This window comes from Pseudopipra pipra, chromosome 11 (assembly GCF_036250125.1).
Source record: "Pseudopipra pipra isolate bDixPip1 chromosome 11, bDixPip1.hap1, whole genome shotgun sequence".
NCBI classification, from domain to species: domain Eukaryota; kingdom Metazoa; phylum Chordata; class Aves; order Passeriformes; family Pipridae; genus Pseudopipra; species Pseudopipra pipra.
Window position 1 is genome coordinate 6,984,239 of NC_087559.1, and position 25,312 is coordinate 7,009,550.

At 46.5% G+C, this 25,312-nt stretch overlaps 1 protein-coding gene and 1 long non-coding RNA gene across 9 annotated transcripts in view; one reads left to right on the forward strand and one right to left on the reverse strand.

The window, feature by feature from the left end:
• Positions 1 to 14,226: 14,226 nt before the first annotated feature.
• On the reverse strand, positions 14,227 to 16,916 carry LOC135420179 (uncharacterized). The gene is made up of 2 exons (XR_010433414.1): positions 16,784 to 16,916; positions 14,227 to 15,779 (listed from the first exon to the last, which is right to left on the reverse strand). It is a non-coding gene; the product is annotated as an uncharacterized LOC135420179 (long non-coding RNA).
• ADAMTS9 (ADAM metallopeptidase with thrombospondin type 1 motif 9) overlaps positions 15,779 to 25,312 on the forward strand; it is an 83,673-nt gene continuing 74,139 nt past the window's right edge. For 5 of the 8 annotated variants that reach the window (XR_010433413.1, XM_064667284.1, XM_064667285.1 and 2 more), the window contains exons 1-2: positions 15,779 to 17,126; positions 18,340 to 18,502. Coding sequence is in view for 6 of the 8 variants with exons in the window: in XM_064667284.1 (XP_064523354.1) it covers positions 15,993 to 17,126; positions 18,340 to 18,502 (1,297 nt within the window). In the remaining 2 variants the exon portion in view is untranslated. Of the gene's footprint in view, positions 17,127 to 18,339; positions 18,503 to 19,841; positions 19,967 to 25,312 lie in introns of those variants that run through there. The other 3 variants (XM_064667286.1, XM_064667287.1, XM_064667290.1) reach the window with 2 other exon arrangements.

Below are 25,312 nucleotides of genomic sequence, written 5' to 3' on the forward strand. Positions count from 1 at the left end.
TCTATGACTATTATCCATAGCAAAAAAACATTAAAAAAATCTCATCTTCAGTTCTTTCTACAGCTGACTTTCTGTGAACTTCCTCAGTTCAGGAGTAACCAAACAAGTTTATGGAAAACAATTCTACTGAGAACTATGATATATAAAGATACCACCCTGACCCAAGAAATCACCCATGAAGTTTATTAGAGAGGCTTCAGGAGAAACGAGATGGGAAACAGAAGATACAGGTAGCTGGAAATTTTACTGGGTCAGTAAAATTCACCCCACTTTTAGAGTGACCTGCGAAAGAGGGGATGGTGGGTTAACCTTTGTTTATAGAGATGTGTCAAAGGCGTACATTCTTCTTCCCTGCATCTCACCTTCAATTGACTTCTGTTCCTAGTCCTGGCATGCTCCAGTGGCATCTGATGTGATTCAAAGAGGGGTAAGGGAGAGCCTGTGATGTCTGCAGACAGGAGAAACCAAAACAGGGCAATAATTACAGGTAGGTAGGTATTATTCTGAAATAATACAGAATTTGACTGGCCAACTGTCTCTGTCACCTGCTCTAACTTTGTTAGGCCCCAGAAAGCTGCCCTGGTCCTCAGTGTTTGTCTGTGAGGGCAAACAGAAAGGGGATTAAATGCTCCTTCTGCAATGTCTTTCCAAGCATCTGAGCCATCTCTGGTGCACTTCAGTGACTGTATTATCTGCCCAGTGACATCACCACTGGTTTGCCATTAGAAAACACTTCTCAGAAAGGGAAATTTAATCTATTGGATTGCTTGTTCTGAGTAATTTGGGGAAAAAACTACAAACAGGGAAGTTTTGCAAGGCCAGAGTTTGTTTTCACTTATGACATTCTTCAAAACAAAGGTTGACCTTCTGCTCAGAGAACTCCTTGTAGGGCTAAGGTTCGAAATTGAAAGTTGCAGCCCAGCAGACGTGTGTAATAGTAGATGTGACTTGGAGTTTTATAGCAGCCTGGGGACTACGATAAATCTGAATTGTTATGAGAATATATGAGGGCTTGGGTGCTGGCTATTTTGGATTAGTTTCTCACTTTATGAATTTTAATGTTACTTACTATCACAGTTGAATGCTTTGTTGTTTATTTTTTATGAAAGAAAACCTTTTTAGGTTGGAGAGAGGTGGAAGAGAAAGATGAAGGCAACCTGGGAGGGTGCCCTCAGCTCCTCCCTTCTCAGAGGTAGATGTCCTCAGAGCCACTTGAGCTGGTTTGGGATTTTTCCCCTCGGCAGCCCTGCCCAGGGCCTGTTGCCATGGGGCAGGACCACCAACTCTAAAGCCCGAGGGACCATGTTGGACTAGGGACATTTTCTACAGAACAGCAGTCATGCATTGCAGCAAAACTGGAGCTGGTGCCACTTGACTGCATTGGGTCCTGTGTTTGTGGATTTAACCTCATTTTCTGCTACAGGCCTCCTGGTATGTAAGAAAGCAAATTCAAGCATGTCACTGTGTTCACTGAGGCAGCAAACTTGGGTGGGGGGGGGAAATTCCCCTTCTTCTGCAGTTCATGGTGTTCTTCTAAACTATTTATAAATAGGTCTGCTGCAGCCAGTGTTTGCATTTGGACGGCTTCACTGTTCTCGTTTTCAAGGCTTCTCTCAGATCTGAAAGTAAAGGTCGGGTTGACTCCCCTCATTTGACATAAAGAGGGGAAGAAAGTTAACCCTGTAAGCAGGTGGCTCTAACACAGTAATTCCCAGGAAAATGAGTGTGTTCTCCTTTCCCTTTGGCTCCATTTTCATTTCCCTGCCCTCTTCATTAGCTGATGATAGTTCTAACTTCCCACACCCTTTTAAAGAGATCCCCCTGCACATCATCTGGGATTCATGAAATGCAGAGATCTGGTAAGCAGCACAAATCACACGCTTCTGGCCCGCACTTGCCAGAAGCCCTGGATAAGTTTTCAGCTGAGTTTATGCTTCACCTCCCTCCACTCTACAGAACAATAACATATGGCTCCATTTTCTCAAAAAAATTTGCACCAAAACCCAACAATCTATTTCATGAAGGATTATTTTTTGCTGATTGAGAGGCTTTTGGAGATGACAGGCATCTGATCTCATCTTAAGCCTTAAATTGCAGTAAAGCCTGTATTTGTTTACTTTTTACTTCAACCAAATAGGATATTATCCTGCCTCTGAGTTAACACTTTCTATGCTTGACTCAGCTGAGTATTGCAAGCCAAAGGCATTATTCTTTGCCATCACTGGACAAGGAACTGCACAGAGCCACCTATTCATCTATGACACAGCTAAAACACTAAATAGGGCTATGGAGCTCATAAGGCAGAGAGAATGAGAACCAGCCTGTTAATCAGCCTTTAAGTTGTACTACATATATGTACCAACCATTTTGCTTCTGCATGGGTCACTTGAAAGACAGGCAAAACAGTGGAACAGCCTGAGATACTGTGTTGTGCATGTGGGCACAGGATGCGATATCTCCTCGTTTTCCAAATGTTGGCATCCAAAGGCTGGGAGTAAGACAGGTGTGGATATCTATTTGAGGTCACAACCTATATCTGAATGAAGAAAACATGACTTTGAAGAAAAGTGTGGAAAAATTTACTTCTGAACTGTAAAACGCTTGATTTTTCTTTTGTTTGGTTGGTTTGTTTGTTTGTTTTAAATAATCACGTGCACCGTACACTCCTACATCCCCAGGATCTGTCTAGCAGCCTTCTTCAGATTATCTTTTACTCAAATAGCACATTTATTTTGGGCTGAGTTACTAACAAATAGAGGTTTCTTGGTGTTCTGAATGCAAGGAATGTAATTATAGATAGGTACATTATGAACCTAACCAAAGAAGACTTACGAGACTGAATGTTGTTTTATTGCCTGTTTAAGAGTTCGAGATGAAATGTTTGTATAAAAAAAGGTGCATTATCCCAAGACAGTGGTTTTATTTCTGCTATTATTTAAGACAGTGTTACAAAGACTCAAGAGGTCTCTATAAACTCTCTGCTCTGACTGAGCTACAAATTAAGGCCAAGATAAACTTCTCCCAGCGAGTCCCAGTCATCAGAACAAGGCTCTCCTCTTCAAGGAGGTGTTCTGGGTGAATAGGTTAGAAGTGTCTGATCAATACAGAGCTAGTTCATATGTAGTTTTACTGATGATTGTTTTTTTTTTTACCCCACAGTAACGTGTGCAGGTGTAATTTCTTCTAGCACGGAAGCACTAAATAATTAAGTACCACTGTTCTTCTTGGATGTGTTCAGCTGCTGCTTGTTCTGAACTTCCCATGGGCTCTGAGGGATGGTTTCTGTGCAGGCAGTGGCTGTTACATGGCAAGTAAGTGTTCACCCTCTGCTTAGAAATCTAATTTTCTTCGCTGTTGTGTGAAAAATTGCGTAGCATTCTTGTCACATAATTCCTTTTCTAGTTCTTCTGTGTTTTGCACTCTCACAATTATCTTTGGCACAGCAATTATTATTGTAGCAGCTGTAATACTTGTAATAGGTGATCCTAATGAAACCTTGGTAGGTGTCTTATGAAATTGCAGCACTGGTGAATATGGACCCCACCAGAGCTTTTATTATGGATTTTGCTAATTTTTTTGGATATGCATGTGAAAGCTTTGATGTGATTTACCTCACATGCTATAGCCAAGCAAATTGCCATAAGTATTTACCTCTGGATCATGATCTTCTATCTATAAAAAGTGCAGTTTATGGCTGGTGTTTAGGGATGAGTTTCTTCACAGTGTGTTTTTTGAACTACTTGGCACCTCAGTTAATGACACAGGTTTTAGTTTTATACATCACTGGAAAAAAGCAAACTTATAAAGCCCTGTTAATGAGAACCAGCTCAATATTTCAACAACTGTTTTAATTATTACTAAATAATTTATTTTAATATATTGTCATTTCAATTTCTTTTTTAGCTCTATTTCAAGTATAGAGACTAGCCACATTTATATAGATATGTATTTTTTCATGGAGACCTTAAAAGTTGAATTTGCTTTTGTATTTCTTCCATTTACGTTGATAAAATGTCATACACTGAGTAATTCCCATACCCATTAATATATGATTTGCCCACTAGTAATTACTTTGTCATCCTTACTTCCTCAGGCTATTTTCAACTTTAAGCCATGGCTAATCCATGACCTTAGTGCTTTTGTCTCCAGGTCTGAATTATATAAGTATTATGGAACAAGGATTGAAATGAACTACTCTTGGCTTTATTGTACAATAATAGTCAGCTGATTGGCTTTTCTATTCCCACTAACTAGAATAATAAAGCAAATTTAATTCCTTTATGGAAGGATCATAAGAATTTTGGGGTTTTTTTCCTTTTTTTTTTTTTCAGTGTGGCAAGGCTATACAGGAAATATTTTTAAGGGGAAAGTGAAAATGGAGGAAAATACCAACTGCTTGCTTTGCTGGGTGTTCAGAATTGCTGCCAAGCGGACACAAAGACGACTGAAGCAGGAATGTATCCTGCACTCCACAGTGGCCACTGAAATGGTAATTGAATAAAATCCACTAAGAGGGGAAAAAAACCAACAAACCAACCAAACAAAAACCAAAAAGCACTTCAGTCATGGAGCTGAAATGGAAAAGCAGTAGCCTTATAAGGACCTTTTTGTAGTGTGTCTCCTCAAACTCCTTCTCCTTCCATGAGACCACCCAAAAAGCAGAACACCTGTAGAATGTCAGGTTTCCTTTTGGATGCAGGAGAGCAGCATCACATGGCATGGTCACATCTCCAACAGCCTGGGCAGTTTGTACTGCTCCTGTTCCAGGCAAGCTGTCTGATTCTCATTTGAAATGCTATCTCTAAGCTGCTTTTGTTCATTTGCTTACTTTCCTGAAAGGTTATAATCAAAAGGCCAGACTTTAGGAAGAATTTGGCTTGTATCCCTTATATGATACTGGTTTCCAAGCAGCATGTAAATCGGGGTCACACTTTCCAAAGGGACTACTGCCCCACCATCAGCACTGTGAGAAATCTGCTTTGCAGCTCCATGGCTGTATTTAGGGGGAAACATTGCTGACAGGCTGAGTCAGTGGCCCAAATTCTCCTCCCTTTATCCATATAACCACATGAAAGCTTGTGCCTCCTATCCACAGAGTGTGCATGAATAATTTGCTTGGCATGGGACTGGAGCTAGCTAGCACAATAACTATGCTTTTGTAGGCTCCATATGTCCCTTGCCTTGGAGCTTTTCAGATGATACAAAACTCTGGTACTGTGACTAAAATGAGAAAAGCCTGGGCAATGACTTCAGAAGAAATTGGGAGTGACCTAAAGCTCATGAAAGGACTCTTGGCTTCAATGGTGTTGACCCAAGTCCATCAAACTTACAAGTTACATCCAGATCCTATGGAGATCCTGGAATGACCCCTGCAGTCTGCAGAGAGATGGGTTTTTAAACCCTTCAAGGGAGTCCCAAGTTCCAAACGCTTCAGAAACACTGGACTCTTTAACTGTACTTTTTGAAATATGCTCAAGAAATTAGTGAACACACATTGCCTATCTGTCTCCTCCTCTTTGCACTGAACATTTCTGGTGTAGGAGAGTTCAGTAACGGAAGCGCAAACCTTCTGTTTACATCTATAAACAAGATAAGGTACAAATTGCTGCAATACAAACTTCCTTGCTCTGGCCCTCCGCTGACCTCAGCTATAAACGACAAGGAGCCTCCTTTCTCACAGTTGTAGGAGTCTCTAGTCTCTAGGACAAAGTTTAAACCAGCAAATACGCTTGCAAAATCTTCTGTGTGAATTTCTCCAACTGCTGTGCTACTCACACACCGCCCGGGGCCAGGGGGCTCATGCCTGTGACATGAGGGACAAATGCAACAGTACCCACACTTGCAGGGTTCTCCAGACACCTCCAGCTGCATGGTGAGCCTGGGGTGCATTTGCACCCGTTTTCTGAAATCAAGAAATGGACTAGATATGCTTTTGCTGAAGGGCTTGGATGGAGAAGGGCACATTTGTACCACGTTTCAGAGTGACAGGAGACATCCATGTCACTGTATCACCCGCTCATGTCTTCTCCTGGAAGCTCTTTGCTGGGTCAAATAAATTGGTTGCAAAATATCTAAGATTCTGCCAAGTAACATAAGTATAATTAGATTAAAAAGCTGCTCATGCATTGTCTTATTTTTATAGATTTCAATGGGTGCAGAAAGAAGAGCTGCCAATAAGACAAGAACTGGTTCCAGGCACAGGAACCCAATCCCTTGGTGACCTGGACAGATGACACATGGCCTGAGGGAAGGACACAAGGAGAAGGCTGGGGCATGAGAAAAATCTTAGGAAATGGGGCAGAGAAGTAAAAAGGGACTTCTATGCTTGACAGCTGTAATTATATCTCCATGCCCTAGGAGATCTCATAGCCACTGGCAGTTCTACACACACATGCCACTGAGACTGTGGTGTGTTTTCAATCGGAATTTGTAAATCTGGGATTTCCATGGCCTTATGTGTCCTGGGTGGTCAGTGGAAGTTAAACCATCATGTTTGGTATTAAGTCAGACCACAGGACAGTGCAAGGTTAGCTTTTGAACACCAGCATTGCATTTGCACAAGGGTGAGAGTTACAGTGATGTTTCTTTCTCTCCAGGCAGGACTCATGTCCCTCTCTTCCTGGAGCAGCTCAGCAGAGGAGCACAAGGACATCCCCTCTGGTACAGGTCCCCCAACTGCAGATCCCTGAAAGATGGACTGGAGCTCAGGTATGGCCCTGCTATAACTTTCCTCATTCTTACCCTGTCATCATTGAACAGTCACTATTGGCATGCCCTGGAGATAACGTGAAATGGCCCTAACAGGGCCAGGGCAGTAGTTCCTATGTGTTTAAGCAATGCAGAATCTCCTCTTTTGTTTCTTGTGCTGCAGGAAAGTGGCTCAGGGATGGCTTCAAGAGAGAAGGGCTACAGGGATGGTTCTTGGTCAAAAATGTTAATGATGCTGCCTAAGCAGCAGAGAGGTGGTGACACTGGATCCCTCCTGATGCTCTCAGTAGAAGCAGGTCAGATCCCTAAAACTGCCAGTTCCTGGCCCAGAGGCCTATTTACATAATTGTGTTCAAAAAATTTCATGCAGTCAATTAGATTTGGCCATCCTAAACCAGATGGTTTTATATATACATAGCCAGGGCTGCAAAGTTACATCCTCTGTGTTCACAGGGGTTAATTAATTCACTGAATGAAGCAGGATAACACACGTATTTTTAAATGAGCCCAGTACTACACATCTGTTTGAGGGAGGTTCTCTTCTGGCTCTTGTGGTGCTTGGTTGACCTGTGGGTGCTGGAAGATGCCAGCATGGCTTATAAGTTATGACAGCTCTAGGAGTCTCAGCCATGGGCCAGCATCTCCTTGTCCTGCTGTTGTATAAATGCAAACATCCACTTTGTTGGTAGATAAAATGGCTCAGATTTGGACAATTCTGTTCTGACTATGGGCTTGACTTACAAAGAGCCATAGGCGGGAACTTGCTATGAAAACAGAAGAGAGAAAGAATGCTGCTGGTGCGTATGAGTTTTACCTCTCCCTGTAACAAATGCTACTCTTAGCTGGCTGGCTGGTGTGGAGTAATGCATTAACTGAGTGTGATAAGGCAGGGGAACTCCGATACCAGCTCTGTTCTCAGTCCTGTGTTTGCTCTGCAGTTAGCACAAAGGGGTCTTGGTCCCTTGGTAGGCCCTGTCATGTCAAAACAATGTCAGTTAAGTCAACAAATCTCCTTGTGTTACAGTAATTTCCAAGTCGTGCTTCCTCCCTTTAAAAATTCAGGATGGAAATGTTAGAGATATTTAAGAATTAAGCTGATAAAACGTGGGGAGAAAACATGGAAACAGCTGGCTCACAAACATGAGCCTGATTCCCATTACCAGCATTCGGTAATGTTATTTATGTCGTAATATATACAGAAAGTAGAGAAGTCTGAAAAATATGACATGTATATCCCAACATCCCTGCGTTGTAGGGCAGGAAATCATCTCCTCAGCAGAGCTCTCAAATCTCCAGGCCTACAAGCTGTGCACATCTCCTCGGGTCTACCATGCACCTGCAGGTGATGAGGAGCTCCAGCAGGGTTGTGGTTGTCAGGAAGACCTAAATGGTCCAAATCCTCTAAATACGTTTGGGTAACACTTCTGGCTGGGAAAGAAATGTCAGACTGGGTATATGAGAGCTCAATTCCTACTGTCATCAAATTCAGCTCGATATTGTAGGTAGTAGTGCTATAATCCTTACTGCAGACTGATCACATTCGGTTTTAGAAGTAAATTGGGTGCATGAAAGCAACATCGAGATTACTGGCAGGCTGCTTATTCCTACTGGCATCCTGATGGATCCTGTCCCAGCTCATCCCTCTTTGCAACCAAAAGACAAAGTAAGGCTTGGTGGAAAAGTCTTGGGAATTTTGATGACTGCCCCATGTTTTTGTGTTCTTTGAGCTGACAAAATTAGCTGCTGCTTCATTGAATGAAGACAGATAAAAAGAAATACCTACTTGTGCAATGAATAATTCATCAGTGAAAGAACATGCTGCAGGATAGTATTTGGGATGAAAGCTGCATAAGGTTAGTCTGAACGAGTCAATCTGCTACCTATAAAGGAAGGGATTTCTGCTGGCTATTCTCTCTTCAGGAAAAAAACTAAGACAGAAAAAACTCTCCTCTTATCACTGTCTGCATTTGGAAACAGCCTACATTTTAAGTAATTAAAACTGATGTTCCTGACAAACATTTGCCTCCAAAGAAATAGTCTATTGTAAACGTAAACTCTCAAGATCCTTCCAGGCATACCAGCATGACTGTCTCCTAAAAATTCTTCCCAAGCCATCTGGTGCCTTATCTTTGTAGCCAAGCCATACAATAACTTTAAAAGAGGATTGTTGCTAGCAGGGTTTAGTCTCAGGACTAGAGATTCCCTTGGAAGTATCACAGCTCACTCTGAACCCGTCAGCCAGGCAGGTCTGGCTGTGTGAATTCTCCCCGACTTTCTAAAATGACCCAAAATGTCCAGCTGTGGTTCTTCGGGGAGATCCCTTCCTCATGTGTTTGAAAAGGGAGTGAAGGAGTTACAGGGAGAAGCTGGAGACTTCCAAACAGGGATTTACACTCCATTAATTCTCTCTCTCCGGCATCCCAGCCTGAGTGGCATGACATGAATGTGGTTAGGAAGGCTGCAGCCAATTCACATCATTCCTGTAGCTCTCTCCACACCTGCGAGGGAACGTATGGATTCCAGGTTTGCTCCTACACAGCCTCAGCCATCAAAAAAAGGTATTTAGTGAGTGAGAAGGCAGGAAGGCTTAGAGCAGAGGTGACTGATGGAAACAGCTGGGGAGGAAAGGACAACTCTGTTTCAGCTTTGCAGATCATCCAGTTTGCTCTCCCTCAGTTGCATCCCGCTACTTCTGTGTCTGCTCCTTAACATCTCATTTACGGTCCATCTCAGAAATGCTGAATTCTTACTGTTAAATGCCCTATTTTGGTTGCAAAAGCAGGGCTTGATAGTAACAAAGACAGGGCTGTGGGCACCTGACAGCAAAGCAGTAATCTGGGCACAAAGCAGAGTGAGGGATCCTGCCTTAGGTGTGCTCAGCCATTCAGGCGGGTGACAGCCATCGTGAGAAACAGGCAGGTTGTTGCAGAGTGTGCAGCTGAAAATAGAACGTGTTCACCACTCACTCATCCAGGGCAAACATACCATAGTTAGGGAGATACCAAATCCTTTTTTAGAGTTTTGTCACGTGTTTATATGCCAAGTCTTCACCACTAAGCATCCCTAGTCTGTTCCTTATCAATGCTGCTTTCAGAGGATATGAGGAAACTGAGTGCACATGTAGGAGGAGAGCTGTCTCCTCAGCACATCCTGCACAGGACAAGTTGGAGACTGCAGACAAGTCTGCAACATCACATATAAGCAGCATCTCCTACTCCTTTAGGCTGGAAAGAGCAATCCCACATGGCTGCTCTGGTCTGGTGCACCTTCTGGCTGTGGTAATGATATGATGCCAGCAGTGGTACCAAGTGATGGAGAGGTCATTATATTATCTTCTCCCTCCCTATGCCTGTCTGTTCTGGCAACCCTCAGCTATCTGGGCAGCATTTTAAAATGCTCTGGCTTTGGGTACTGCAGCTTATTGAGCAGAGACGTTTTTCAAAGTCAGAATGAAATGGTTTTTTTGCTGTTGCATCTTAGTAACAAAATACTGGGTGTTATATATGCTTGTCAGGTGGATATTAATGAACATGATGTGATGCTGTAAAAGCTTCTGGAACTGTCAGAGATTCTGCACTTCTCCAAGTCAGTGGAAGTTTTTGATTATGAGTTTTGACAGAAGCTGGATTAGGCCTAAAACATTCCCACTTTTTAGCCATTGACAATTTTTTTGATGGTTTTATAACCAGTAGAGACTTCCTACCACTATACAAATACAACAACATTGCAAAGACTTTCCCCAGGGAGATGTCTTTGCTTTTAGCTGCATACCTTGTGACACCCCAAGGGAAATCATACAGTGTAGGGAAAAAGAACTTGGTATCTGTAAAGTTGCTTAGCTTTTTCCCTACTCTAATGGATATTTGTATTTTTATTATCTCTGGAGACAATCTACTACTTGGGGAAAGAATGAAAACAACCCTCCTAAAATAGAGTTTTGCAGTTTAATGATCCCTGCACTGAAATATTACATTGTACACTTAGGCTGCATGGAAGCTTGAGAGGGAGGGTGGAACTATCACAGGATCAGAGCTCCACGACCCCGTGTCCTTTGCCATCTCGGTCTCCTCTTCATAAGGTGATATGGTGACCCCTCACGGAGCTGTTACAATAATTAGTTTATATAATACAAGTACATGGCTCGAGGGGTAAAGCTTTTTGTACCTGCAGAACTTCCAACATTCCCAGGTTGCCTTTTGGTGTGGGATTACAGAACATCTGCTCTGTTTAGTCCTCCTAGTATTACTGTTAATGTTTTGGCAAAGGCACCTGGAACACAGCATAGATGCACATGTACATAATATCAAAAGTCAAAAGGGGTGTATTCAAGTCCTGTTTTGATTTATAGCGTGTCAAATACAGAAGATAAACCAAAATAATGTTTGGCTTGATGGCTTAATTTACACGAAAATGGGAAGATCCAGAAATAAATGTTTCTCAGCTACTTTAGGACCTGTCCCAGATTGCTACCTGTAGTAAAAAGGGGGATGGGATCTATAAATGCTTGTCAGGCCAAAGGAACTGCCAGGCTGCAGTGAGACCCAGAAGCTGGGCTACTCTGAGCATTTTTCCTGTGGCAGATAAGAGGTGTAAGGAAAAGGAGCAGTGTGTGAACGGTCAGCAGTAATGCTGGGAGCAGGGGAGGGGTAAGCTGGAGCCAGCAGCTTTAAGTGGAGAGCCTCAAGGGATCATTATGTCCATCCGTGCTGACCTGAAGACGAAAATCCCACACATTTGCAGCGTCTACGTGGGCTTTGCTGTTCCTCCCACCCAGTCCCTAGTTCCTACTCATGTATCTGTTTTCCAGGGTCAGAGTTGTTTCTGAGGCAAACTGAGAGCCAGTTTCCTTGCATGTGAGTAGAGCAATACAAGATACTTGTTTGCTTTCTCTCCTTCACCTTCTGTTCCCAAACGGTGGTTCCCCACCCAGGCAAGGAGCAGGGGTGAGGTCTGCAAGAGCACAGATATACTCAAATTTCCACTGTGTCCCTCCTTGCACCTCTGTGCAGAGCAATAGATGGTTCCCACAGGACACAGCTCCTGCTGCAATGCACTGGCTGGGAAGGCATCAGAGCTGCAGTCTGACACAGGACCAAGTTGAAGCAGTTTGGGTCTTATTTGCCCCTGTGACCTTGGATTAGTCACTTCAGTGTGCACATCTCAGTATTCAGGGGAGCGGGATGGCACTGATGGCACTGCAGCATCTCAGCACATCATTTCATGTCTCCCTCAGCCACTGGCCCTAAAATGGAGACCAGGATATGAACCCAGAGAGGGCAAGCTGTGACAGCAGTGCTGTGCTGGTGTTGCTGGGAATGACATGTTGCGCTTTCCAGCCTCCTAGAAGGAAGGAGACTTCAAACAACCCAGTGATTCAGCCCTTGATGGCAGCAGCACACTACCTGGGGGAAGGACAGAACCCCACGGAGGAAGCAGGAGCTTAAATGGCTACTGTAGATGTGCTAAATTGAATATTTAAATCCTTTTAACAAGGATCAAAGAGTTGGCTTGGCACAGATAACAAATCTGAAAATTAAGTATACACCAAGAACTTGCAAATCTCAGCCCCTCTAAACAAATGTGAAAGGCTAAAAACATCTTTAAAATGCAGCCATAACACAATTATTGAAAATGTCCTTTAAAGAGAAGCCTTTATGTGAGCAGAAGAGCTTCCCCAACAGAGGGAAAGGCAGCCCGGAGTGGTATCCTTGTTACCAGCATCAGCAGATGAGTGAGAGAGGCAGTCGGCTGTTTGAAGGGAATGAAATCTTTCACTTTCTGACCACACAGATTAGACACGAGGAGAAAATGTTGGCTGTTTTCAGTTATCTTGTGGTATTGAGGAGAAACCATCAAAGGGAAACCGTCTGCTTTGTGGGATAATCGTTGGGCAAGCAAGAGGATGCTGCAGATAAAGGAAGATGAGGCTTACCCAGAGAGGCTGAGCCACAAAGCACAAAGATTAGTATTAGGGATGGCCTCACCTATGGGGAAAAGGAAATGGTAACATGGGGGAAAAGCAGTGCAAAAACTTCAAGAAATTTGGGTTCCTCGAGTGTGTTCTTGCAGCAGTGTGCACTGCCTTAAATTTCTTACTGAAGTTTTGCTGTTGTGATCAAGTTCTCATTTTGTAGTTTATAGAAGCATCATCTGCAGCTCAACTTTTGCAGTATTTATGTAGGCAAAATTCCCAGTGTTTTAAGGGGATTTTTCCATTGGTAGGTATGGGCTCTTAGGGCTTACTTTTGACTGGGTGAGGGCTTGGAGTCTGCACAATTACCATACCGTAAGTATTAATAGATCCTTCCTAATAGGAAAGTTATTTGAATTTAAGATTGTAGCTTAGCTTCTCTAAACTCTGCATAATCTATTTACTTACACTACAGCTTTCCTTCTGCACTTCCTAATCTGCAGCTGTAAAGATTCAAAATGCTTCATAACCTACAGCTTGTGTATATTGATGGAAATGGCTCTGGAAGTCATGCCATGCTGCTGGAGCACGCCTAGTGACATTGCAAAGCCAGAATTTGGTCCTGGAAGCCTTCAGTCTGCTCCCAACTCTGCCCCATAATTGACTTCCAATTAGTCCTATGGGTCAGCTCCCCTCTTTTGAGTGATGGAGTTCTGTTTCATGCCTTCCCTCATGTTGGTATTTTCAGATCAGTGGGTGAGCCTGTGAGGATGCTCCACAAGACAACCTTGCTCCATTCAGCTCAGTGCCAAAAGGAGTCCTACCCAACAAAGTCACAGGTATGTGCTGCCACTTCTCACCCCTTGCCAGCTCCAGAACTCCTCTGAACCTCACCCCAGAGCCAAATTAACTGGGTACCTTGCAGAAAATTAAGGAGAAAAAAACCCCAAGGTTTTGATAGGTTTTTCTGTGACAGTGAGCAAAACAGAAGAGAGGCAGCTCCCACCAACACCCAACGTGGCACAGGGGGATACTGAGGCTCAGTGGTGGGACGAGGGGTGTTTGTGAAATGGGGATGCCCTGGGGCACTCTGCAGCCCAGATAAACCAGCAGCAGACCTGTTTCCCAACACTATCCTGATCCAAGGACGAGGAGATGAGTGAAGGCTGCACCCCTCTCCCCCAGGACACTGGCAGGACTAGCTCCACGTAAGCCTCCTCCCCTCCCCTCTGACTCATCTCTAATGCTATGCTTAGCTTCTCACTCTCTCCTTCCTCAGGCAACTTGGTTCACTGTTCTTCACTCCCCCTTTGCTGACCGGCTGCTTGATATCGCTCCACACGCCCAACTGGCAGCACCGGCTCCCCCCAGCACTCCCAGGATACATCCCCACACCCACCTGAGCATGGGATACAGCCTCCCCTTCCCCTGCCATTATTTCTGGGGCCATATCCCAAGCTCAAGCACCCTGCATTCCTGTGAAGTTTGAAATCTTTGGGGCACATATAGAAGTTGTAGGAAGGTGCTGGAAGAGGGTCAGGGTTCAGGGTGTTCCTGCAAGCATCATGGAGCAGCACTGCAGCTCAGGGAGCAGATGTTACTCCAGCTATGAGTCAAGTCATTTATTTGATGAGACAAAGAAAGAAAGAAAAAGAATCAGGGTGAGAAAACACAACTGGAAGGAAGCCTGGGCTGCTACATGATGGCGTTATGAGATTCCCCTTTTTGTTCATCCAGCAGCCTAAAGATCTCGGCGCCTTTTCTGACTCAGTTGGGACACAAAATGGTGTGGGATAGATGGGAATTCCACATGCTTTCATGCTGAGCCAGGAAAGGCCATACAAACCAGGGATGTGTGGCAGGCTTTACAGATTGACGTTATTTTACAATAGTTTGGTCTTGCTCCTCTTCTGAGGATTGATTTCTTTTTTTAATGTGTGTGATGAGCAATCAGCTGTAAGGACAGGAAAATGTTACTGTGCAGACCCTTTGCAGCAAGAAAAGCAAATCTGGTCCAGGTTCACTCATAAACAGGTGAGTGCATTGGGACACAGCCATGTTAGGTTTTGGGAAAACTTGCTCCTGGCAGTAGATGACACACACCAGAATGGGCACATCACTGCTCCTACACACTCACCGTGGAAGCAGGGGACAACTCTGTCCCCAGAACTCAGAGGCCATCAGGCTGCTCACACCAGGCCAAAGGCTGGACACAGTGAGAAGACCCAACACTGCTGTCAGAGTTGTCTGCACACAAGGTAACTCCACTCTGGAAGCACCTGAGCTTTGTCAACACCCCCCAGCCAATATGGGTGAGTTATCTTATTGTAAGCATCCGAGACTTTAATTAAACCACGCTTTATAAGTGTGGGCACGATGCCACATGGGGAGGTTATGTGCCATTACACCTTGCCCCGAGGGTGTCTTGACCTGGGTCTCTGCAATCCTGAAGATTCCTGCACTGCTGAGGGCCTGCCTCCAGCCCTCCGACCCCAGAGAGTCAACTGTAGGGTTGAAGACGTGCAGCTTTACAGGTGGTGCTTTGCTTACTCTGACTTTTATATTCATCATACAAAATTAATAATTTACTGCTAACAGTTGAGGTTTCTAGGACTTCACCAGTTGATTTGAAGAGCCAGGAGGTGATATTTTGCCCAGAAGTAGATTCTGAATTGATTTTTATTTTTATTTTAAAGCTTTCCCTTTCTGCAGCAAATATTGGCATTTCTGTTCTTTGTTGTAAAGTCAAGTGAAGAAAGTACAGAACTTTAAAATTTTCTATGGAAGTGCAAATCAAACTTCCAGAAATCTATTTTCTTTTGCCTTGCCTACAGGCTTTGAAGGTTTAAAAACCTTTTAAACCAAGGTTTGAGGGTTTGGTTTGAGGAAGGGGTAGAAGACAATGCTTAATTACATTTAGTTCTAAAGGATGTCTTAAATTTTTACAGAAAACTTTCAAATAGTAAAACAAAACAAAATAAACTCAGATAAAGAAATACTCTTTCTTTTCCCTCAGGGTGCCTGAAAACTGCACAACATAAATATAACCCTAAACAAAACTTGCTTGAATTGTCTCTTATCTGAGAAATGCAGAAGAAAACAACTGCTGAAAGAAGTGTCACACGGGGGGATTCTTCGATTACTGGTCCACTTCTTCGAGCTGCCTTAAAAAAAAAAGAAAGGAAAACCATCAATTATGTAAGAAAACTCAGCTCTCCTCCCGGTGAGTGACAAAGTGGCTCTTCCCCCCAGGACCTGGCAGACCAGGCAGCTGCCGGTGCCGCTCTGCCCGGGCCACTTTGCGATTTTAAAGTCTCTTGGAAGGAGCCGGCCGGGAGAGGCTCCCCCCGGCCCGCCCCGTCCAGCCACAGCGATGGCTTGTCTTGGCCAAACCCCGAGACTTCGGCGTTCGTCGGGAATGAAAGAAAGTGACATGCTGGAAGGAGGGGAGTGGGGGAGAGAGGAAGGGCTGTCCCTGCTCCTGCAAGGGCGGGATCTTTTCTCCTGCTTGATCTATGGAGCCCGCCCCCTTAAATTGACTCCCGGGAGCGCCCCGTCCACCAGCCCGACGGGGGGAGAGGCGGAAAGCGAGGGAGAGCAGGCAAGGCAGGCGGGCGGGCGGGCGGCTCCCCCGTCCCGGCCCGTCGGTCCCGACCCCGGCCCGTCCGCCCCCGCGCACCATGCGCGGCCCCCGGCGCCCCGCGCCCCGCCGGCCCGCCCGCCCCTAACGCCGCCCGGCTCCGGCGCCTTCCCCCGGCAGCGCTCCGGGGGCGGGGAGGGGGGAGAGAGGGGCGAAAGGAAGGGAAAAAAAAAAAAAGAAGAAAAAAGAGGGAAAGGGAGGAAGAAGAAGAAGGAGAAGCGGAGCGCGGGGAAGGCTACTCCTCCGAGGACAGCGCGCAGCACCATGCAGCTGGCGCCGCTGGCGCTGGCACTCACCACGCTCTTCATCGACGGCTTGAGGACGGGAGCGAGGAGGCAGAAGCTGCACCCCAGGCAAGGTAAGGGGGTGCTCGGGGAGGGGCGGGGCGCGGGTGGGGGGTGCTGGGCTGCCGCCCCCCCGGGGGGCGCGGAGCTCGGCCACCCCGCTCAGCGACATGTCCATCTCTCTCCCCTCGCAGCCCAGCTGCTGGAGAAGCTCAGCGAGTACGAGATCGTGACTCCTACCCGGGTGAATGAGTTCGGCGAGCCCTTCCCCACCGATGTCCACTTCAGGCGGCGCCGGCGGAGCACCAGCGCTGCCCCCGACGCCTGGACGGCGGCCGCCGCCGCCTCCCCCAAGGCGCACTACAGGCTGTCCGCCTTCGGGCAGCAGTTCCTCTTCAACCTGACGGCCAGCTCGGCCTTCATCGCCCCGCTCTTCACCGTCAGCCTCCTGGGAGAGCCCGCCGCCGACCAGCGGCGCCTGTACGCCGAGGCGGCCGACGCCGACGTGAAGCACTGCTTCTACCGGGGGCACGTCAATGCCCGCCCGCGGCTCACCGCCGTCATCAGCCTCTGCTCCGGGATGGTGAGACCCGCACCCCGCTCCCGCTCCCGGCCGGGCCCCGCCGGGCGCCCAGGGGCGGTGCGCCGGGGCGGAAGCGAGGAGGAGGAGGAGGAGGAGCAGGGCGATGGAGGGTTGGGCAGAGCTTTGGGACCGGCCCCTTCCCCCGCCCTCGGCCGCCGCTGGCGGCACCGGCTTTCCCCGCTCGGGGATTTCTCCCACCCCGCGTTCATTATTCCGTCGGGTTCCTGGGTAAGCCCCTCCTGCTCCGCCGTTTTTGGGGGAAAAACTGCCACCCAGCGGCACCCCGGGGGTCGATTCGCGACGGACCCGGGCACAGACACCCACCTGCCCCCGCAGTGCCGGGGGGTTGACGGGGGGCTCCCCAGCAGCGCCGGCCCGGGACCACCCGGCACCGCGGGGCAGGAGCATGGCCCGCTGCCTGGTACCCCAGCTTGGTGCTCTTCAGTCCAGGGATGCTGGCACCGGGATGAGCAGAAGCTCCCGGAAGGGCTGACTCTTAGTCTGCCCTGGTGCCTTTCAGCCCCCCGGATTGCCCCTCCCAGGGGCTTCCCAGAAGCCTCTGCTGGCTCTGTCTGGTCCAGCAGCTCGTCTGGGTGCATGTGTGTGTGGCTGGGTGGGCCTCCCTCTCAGTTACTGGTCCAGTATCCCAGTCTGGGATGGTTGTAGGATGGTTTTTCCCTTGGATATCTTTATTTGCCCACCAAATCCCTACGTTCTTAGTCATGTGCAACTAGGAGTGTTGGTGTCTTCTCATAAGCAGGGATTTCAGTGGCTGGACACTGCCCTCTGGTCAGTGTGGGTTTAAAGCCTATCTTAGAAAGAAATGCTGTGTGAAACCAGCGTGTGATGGGGTCATACTGGGGCCTCCAGCACATTGCAGCACCATTGCCCCTCAGGCAGGGGTGGCTTGGAAACGTCACTGACATAGGGATGGGGTCTGGCAGATGTACCCCTCTCACACCCCCTGCCTATGGCTAGTAATTATCTCTCTGTGATCTCCAGTGGGATGACTGCAGGAAGCAGTGCAGCCCAGTGTGGGTGCAAGTGGTGTGACTGAAACTTGGAACTCCAGCCTGTACCTTCACAGGGGTCGCTGTAGAACTGGGCAGTCACACACCTCCCTTGTTAACTGCTCACTTTGTGGGGTAGTACTGCTCTGTGGTTTGTCATCGCCCAAAGCTGACCACCTTTTCCTCTGTTTGGTCCCTTTCAGCTAGGCACATTCAAGTCTGACGATGGGGACTATTTTGTAGAGCCGCTGCTATCACTGGAAGAACAGGAGTATGAAGAAGAACACAATAAACCACATCTTGTCTACCGACACCGGACACCTCCAACCAACTCTTCAGGGGACAGGCAGACTTGCGATACTCCAGGTACTCGTTTTGTTACTGCCCTTGATGATTTGGCACTTAAAAGTGCTGTTTGCAGCTAAAAGGCAGGAGGTTTGTGTGGGACAGAAGGGATGTGGAGTTGAGGGACCCCTCCAGAAATGGTGTTGTGTGCACTAGGACTGGGCTCGTGATAGTAATGCTGTCCTGGAGAGATGTGGTACGCCTGTGCTTTCTAGTAATTGGTTATAAGGAAGTTGCGGTCAGGAAAAATGTTCCGGTTTCCCTTTCATCCCTGCTGTAAGGCTGGCAAGAGATCTTTTGGGCTGTCTTGCCTTAAATATCCTATGAGCCTCTAAAACTTGTTTTCTGTTTTCTCCTGCCTAACCATCCATGGTAATTCCTAACCATCCTAATCTTATTTGCTCTCTGTCTGATATTCTGTTCCTGTTCTTTAAATAACATCCTTCTGTCTTGGTCTTGCTGTGCTCCTGGTTTTCCCTCCCCAAATCTGGCTGTTGCATGTCTTTTTCTTCTAGTGGAAATGAGAAGGTCCTAACACCAACCCTAACAGTTCTTCCCTTATTAATCACTTTTTCACGGTTCATTTTCAAAGGCTTTTTCTTTTTCCTTGTGGCCCTTCCTCCACCACCACCGTCTCCATGACCTCCTCACTCCTTCTTTCTAGTCCTTGCACATATGAAAGAGCACAGGCCTTTTTATCTCCCCTTCACGTGCCTTCATGAGCAATAGCCTTGCTCCTACTGTCCCTGTTATCTGCAGTGGCCTCCTGCTGCTCTCTGCTTTGTTGACTTCCTGATGTTCACAACTAATCCTCTCCTTTGGCAGCAAATACTTAAATTTTCTCTGAAGAAGCTTATTCCTTCAGTCTCCTGTTTCACCTGCTGTTTTGCCCTCTTCCTTTGGCCTGCAGCTAGATCTTCAGGAGCTTTAAAGCCTAAACAGAGTAGACCTTGACTGGGTCCCCTTGCACGGGCTGCAAGCTGCTCATATGCTGCAAAGTAGGTGGAGTTGCTCAGGGAGTGAAGGTATCACTGGAGGAGAAGCGTGGTGCCAAAATTAGGATGCATTTAGCATGTGTGACTTGTTTGGCACCCATGACCATGGATCATGGCCGTGCTGTTGAGCTGTCAGTCTGTTCAGCTTGCACTGATCATGCTAAGTCAGAAGATGCTCTGATGCTCTGTGACCAGCCAGAGCACTAGCAACACGTGTTTCCTCTAGGAGACATGTGGATACAAGTCCACATGCAAGCATGTGTGCTGGGGTACAATGGTACCTCTCACAAGGCTGTCATTGTTTGTTCTTCCAAGGGTTGCTGCTGGACTATGCCATTCTGGTTTCTCTCTTCCAGCTGTTTCTGCTCCCTTCTTTGAGATCAGATGCAGGAGACTCAGAACAGTTGGAAAGAAACACGGAATCTGGCACATTGCATCAGTAGCCCTTGGAGGAACGGAGCAGCAGATCACAGGACTCATTGAATCAAAGGTAGCTGGGAGGGCTCTGACTTTGGCTTGTGGACTTCACTGTGCTGCTGTAATAGTGTGCTGTATTTCACCCCACGATCTTCTGGATCGTGATCCAGAAGAATAATACTCCCTCTGTGGTATTACCTACACGGTATATATCTCTTCCTCCTCTTTTCCAACATGCTTTGCTCATTTGCCTTTGTTTTCTTGCTCTGCTCAGCTGCTTCATGCAGTGGAGGGAGGAGGTCTCACCTCTCAAATACAAGCTTAAAGGTTCCTGATAGGCATGAGATCTTATTTGTCCTCCCGTTCTCTTTCCCTCCATCTCTGCCTCTCCTTTTAACCATTGTCCAAGCTTTTGAAAGGGAATGATGCTATGGTTATACGTGTATGGTGAACAAGTCTTGGTCATTTCGTTTAAGGAGTGAGTTCAGGGCAGCTTGGGCAATGCTGAACTTTGGTGTCCTCCCTGGGGTTATGTCTGGTGAGTGAGGGTGTCTCATGTCTTTGGAGCAGCAGTGAACATGCAAAATCTAGCAGCACTCACTGTTTGGGACAGGGTACCTCTCTCACTCATACCAGAGAAGAGTGGTTTCATGAGAGTTTAGGATTAGTCATAGCTATGGGATGTTGTGTGAATCCAGTCTTTTGTCAGAAGAACGTGTGAAATGGTGTGTTTGCACCGCAGGTTTTTGGCAGGGGTGGAAATTCGCTTGAAGAGGAAATTCATGCGCGGGAAATCTGAGTTACCCACCCTGCAGTGAGCAAGGGAGCCCACATTGCCGGGCAGTGGTACTATTAAAAATTACTTTCTGATAGTCTTCTTCCTGCTTCCTGGAAATGATTAATAAGCAACATGCTGGTGTGCCCTTGCCATGATGATGTAATTCTAGACTTCCTTGCAGTATTCCAGGAAACTTTCCCTTGTGAATTCATTGACAGATTGAGTAAAAGCTTTCATTTCCAGCAGTCTCCCTGGTCTTTTAGTTTTCAGCGTCCTCAGGTCAGCTTAGAAAAACAGGTATTTGCTTTTGTTACATTTTAATTAGCAGTTTCTGATAACAGCTTTAGGTCCTCTGACATACAAGATACTCTGCAGATGTTCTGAAAAAGGATCCTTTTCCTCTGAACACTGATGGATATCGAATGCAAACTGTGCTCTGCAGATGAACTTTCATAGCACAGCACTGAGGTCTCTGGCAATGCACTTCAGCCGTCTGGCGTATAGCTCAGCCACTGCAATAAAAACTTTTGACAAAGTTTTCCTTGGGGTAACAGGTTAATGTAGTTTCAGTCATAGGAAATGGTGCAATTTCTTCTCCTTCCCTTCTTTTAGTTAGTGCTGTGAATCAATTTGTCATCTGGCTGAGGATCTGGCAGAGTGATTAGTTGTGTTGCACTGAATAGCCCTGACGGGATGAAGGCTTGGCCGGGCTGACAGTGTGATGTCACTAGGTGCAGCGCCGCTACCACCCATCGCTTCACGATAGCAGGCTCTTCCGATCCCAGTTATTAAATATCCGCCTTTTTGAGGTGGAGGAGGAAGAGAAAAGAAATTGCGATCCTAAAAAAAGAAAAAAAAGGAAGTGGCTCATTGCGAAGCTGGAGCACGGAGCTTTCCTGCGCCCCGCAGAGGAACAGTCTGACTCCAGTGATAAAAGACACGGAGCTGCATCCTGTGGTGCGAAGGGAGCTGTGTCCGCGTGCCGGCCGCCTTCAGGGGGCTGGCAGCAGCTCTCCAAGCCCCCCATCCAGTATGACACTCCGCCAGGAGCAGGCCAGTGAGCCCTACCCACTGGTTTCCACGTGAAACCCTGAAGGTTTGGTCTTGCAGAGAGATGTCCAGCTCCAGGTGCCAGCAGGACACTGCCTCTGGTCATCACCTGAGTAAACTACTTCAGGCCATCTCTTGTTCTATATCTTGTGTCTTTCTGCTACCTCTCCTTTGTCTCATTTTCCTTGTTCTCTGTTGTTGATGTATTTGTATATGTGTTTTGGTTGTTGGCTTCTCTGGAGCTCTTCTCTTCCAGTTTTGTTGGGTTTTATCATAGCTTTAGCCTTTTACTGAATGTTACCCAATCATTCTGCCTGTCAGCCACCCCTTGTTCTGAGACAGACATGGCCTTCACATCCACTGAGACACAATTCCCCTGTGTCCGTGAGTATAATTGTGAGAACTGGGCTTTTTTGTTGCCCCACTTCTGCTACCTGCACAGCTATTGCTCCAATCTTTGCAAATTCCTTGCAGCATTTTCTGTGACCCTGGTGTAGAACTCCCAAATGAACGTTATTGGGCAGCTCCTTCTTTGTACCCACTACCTTCATTTTGCTGATCTGCACTTCCCATTTCCTTCCCAGCTTCCTTAGTTAAATACCTCCCTGTTCTTTCCTCATTTTTCATAATTCTTTTATATTCAAGACTCACTTGGGTCTGAGATGAATAAACCAAGGACTGAATGTATGATGGGTGCCTGCTGCTCCCATGACTTGCTGCTGGCCAGCCGTGTCTGTCCCGAGGCTGGCATTAGATGTGGACTCTGGGGCTGCATGTGAGGATCTTGAACAAAGTCCTTGTTCCTTAATGAGAGCGTTTAAAGCAGGAATATCCACCATGGGCAAAGCTCCTCAGGCAGAAGCAGCAATAACACTGATGGTGCCAAACTAGTAGGAAGATGATTAGAGCTGTTTCTGTTTCTGGAGGGGAGCCAAGGGGCTGTAGCCAGCAAAGAGGCCTTGCAGCAATATGTGCTGAGGTGGTGAGGTTTTAGAAATGGGCTCATTTGAGTGCAGGACAGAGCAGGTCTTACCTGCGCTGCGCTGGCTGTGCCCCCACCGCTGCCGGCAGAGGTGGGAAAGCCCAGTGACTCACCTGCTGAGGTTGCTTCCAAAAACCATCAAGTACTACCAGCACAGATGGCTGCAAGGCACAGGCTTCAGGCTTAGCACATCCCAGTACCTGCAAAAGGGTCTCAGATTTGCAGCTGGGCATTCAGTTGCAGTGTTGAAGCAGTTCAATTACTGGAGAGCCAGTACATGTGTGGCAAGGCACACAAAGGGAAGCCCCACATGCCCATCCGGGTGAGGAGGAGAGAAGCTCTGTGTCTAAGTCGTGCTGAAAAGGGTTCATAAGAGGCACTAGAGAAACCAGCAGTGTGAACCAAGTCTTGCCATTGAGCTAGCATAATCAGTATGACTATGCCAGTGGCATAGCTATGTAGCTGTGCTTTCTGGCCTTAATATTTTTACATATTGCAAACACAAGTTCCAGGCTTGACATGTGGGACTGACTTCAGCAGCAGGTGCTCCTAGACATGGACCAGTGGCATAATCAGTAATATGTCACTGATTTTTCAGTTGCATTAATGAGTAATTTGTAATAGATTACACTTTCGTAGTAACTTTAACAACCTTTCCCACTGAACACTGGGAAACCATCAGAACAGAGGATTGCTGTCCTATGTCTTGAGCAACCAAGTGCCTGGTGCTGCCAGCTCAATGACTGTGATCCTGTTTCTGCTTGATAATTAGCACCAGCCCGCTCAGCTCATACAGATGGTTGTCATCTCTCCTAATGCCACCCAGCTGCATGGGAAATCACTGGTGAACCCATGGCACAAGCAGGAGATGGTCCTGTCACTGTGTTCCCATGTGCTTGGGAAGGAATGGCCAGGTTGAGGTTGCCAGGATATGGGTTTGTTAAGAGTGGAGGCCCGGGGGAGGATGTGTTGGAGATCTGGCACCGTGGTTAAAGCCTCTCCCTGAAGCATGGCCTTTCATTGGTGCAGGAAGGGGATGAGCTCTTGCTGTGGGTCAAGGTGTGTATTCAGTGTTAGAATTGGCAATGGAGCAGAATGGGGCCAGGGGTGGAAAATTTCCTACTCCTTCTACAGACCCTTTATGTTTATTTTATAGCAGTTTTGAGGCAAAAACTTTGAATTCCCTTTCCACAGGATTCAGTATTTGTATTCTTGTGAGTGGTCCATGGTGAAATCACAGATCCTTTGCAGCCCGGCTGTTGGTCTAGAGCCCTTTTGTATTTTTGCTGTTTCTTTTGGACTGTTTGTCTTGGTTCCAACTGTGTCCCTTTTTTTTGTTTTCAACTCCTTCATCCAGCAGAATTTCACATTCTAGGTGTCTGGTTTCCAGGCAGGTCTTCAGGCAAATTCTGTACTGCTGGGTGTCACGTAACCCCAGGGTTACAGAATGTTTGCAGGGAGGTTTTCCTAAGCCTTTGCTTCCAGGTTGAGCAATCCTTGAGCCCTTTCAAAAGTCTGTTTAAGCTGTCAGCTTTGCTTTTGGCCTCAGGGTAAAACACTGACTTCGTTCTTTCCCTCAGAAGAGTTTCTCATCTTAAGGAAGTGAATTGTAATTTTTAGTCAGATACTAATTATTTCAGGTTTCCTTCCCTCCCAAAAACAGCAAAGGAGAGAGTTATGTCACAAGTCCCATATGCCAATGTAATTAATTCTATTTCTGGCATCCTATTGAGGTAAAAGCACAGTAAGAGCCAACTAGTACTTGATCAAATGGGCCTGGGATGTCAAGCACAAGCTTTTCCCATGCTGAGCTGGGGAAGGGATCAGTCTGTAATGTTTGTGGTATATTGTGATGTTGGCAAGTGAAATAAGGTAATAGACTGACTTTAGTTAAAAAAATTGATTGCAGTCAAGGATACAGCTCCCATAACTGGTTTTGGTTTAAAATTCCTTATTGAAAATGTATTAAGCATCCATCTGGCACCCTAAAGGAGTAAGACTAAAATTGTGACCAAACAAATTATTATTGAGTGGTTATTGTTTTGCAACTTAAACGTCGTAACTGAACAGAGTTATGTTATTCTCCTGGAATCAAAATGGATATACTTGCAGTTTTGTGTCTACTTTTACCTCATCTCTGTGGACATCCACTGAAGAAGGGCAGGTGGAAGAAGCAGGGAGGAATCACTTTGATGCTTTCTGCCTGTTCCCTTTAGCATATACTACTGAAAACAGACTGACTGTTCTGTGACTTCTTTTCTCACGTGCCTGTATTGTCATTGCCAGCATTCCTGTGGCCAGTTGCTGGGCAATTTCTTTCCTTCTAATGGGATATTTTTTCTTACCTTTTACTGAGTGACTGTACAACATTGTGGAGATCTCAGTGTTGTTCTTGTTGGCATGGTACCTCATAGGTATCACTAGACACAAGTGGGGTTAACATGTTGGTGGACTTGTGACTGTTATGTGTTGAAAGTTGCCTTAAGAGCAAGCAAGTGTGGGAGTTTGGGTGCTCAGGCGCCTTGCAAGGCAGAAATAGGGCTCAGCAAGTGTCACCTCTAGAGATCTGCAGACAAATAGGTCCCATTAGCCCAGGCAGTGCTAAAGGC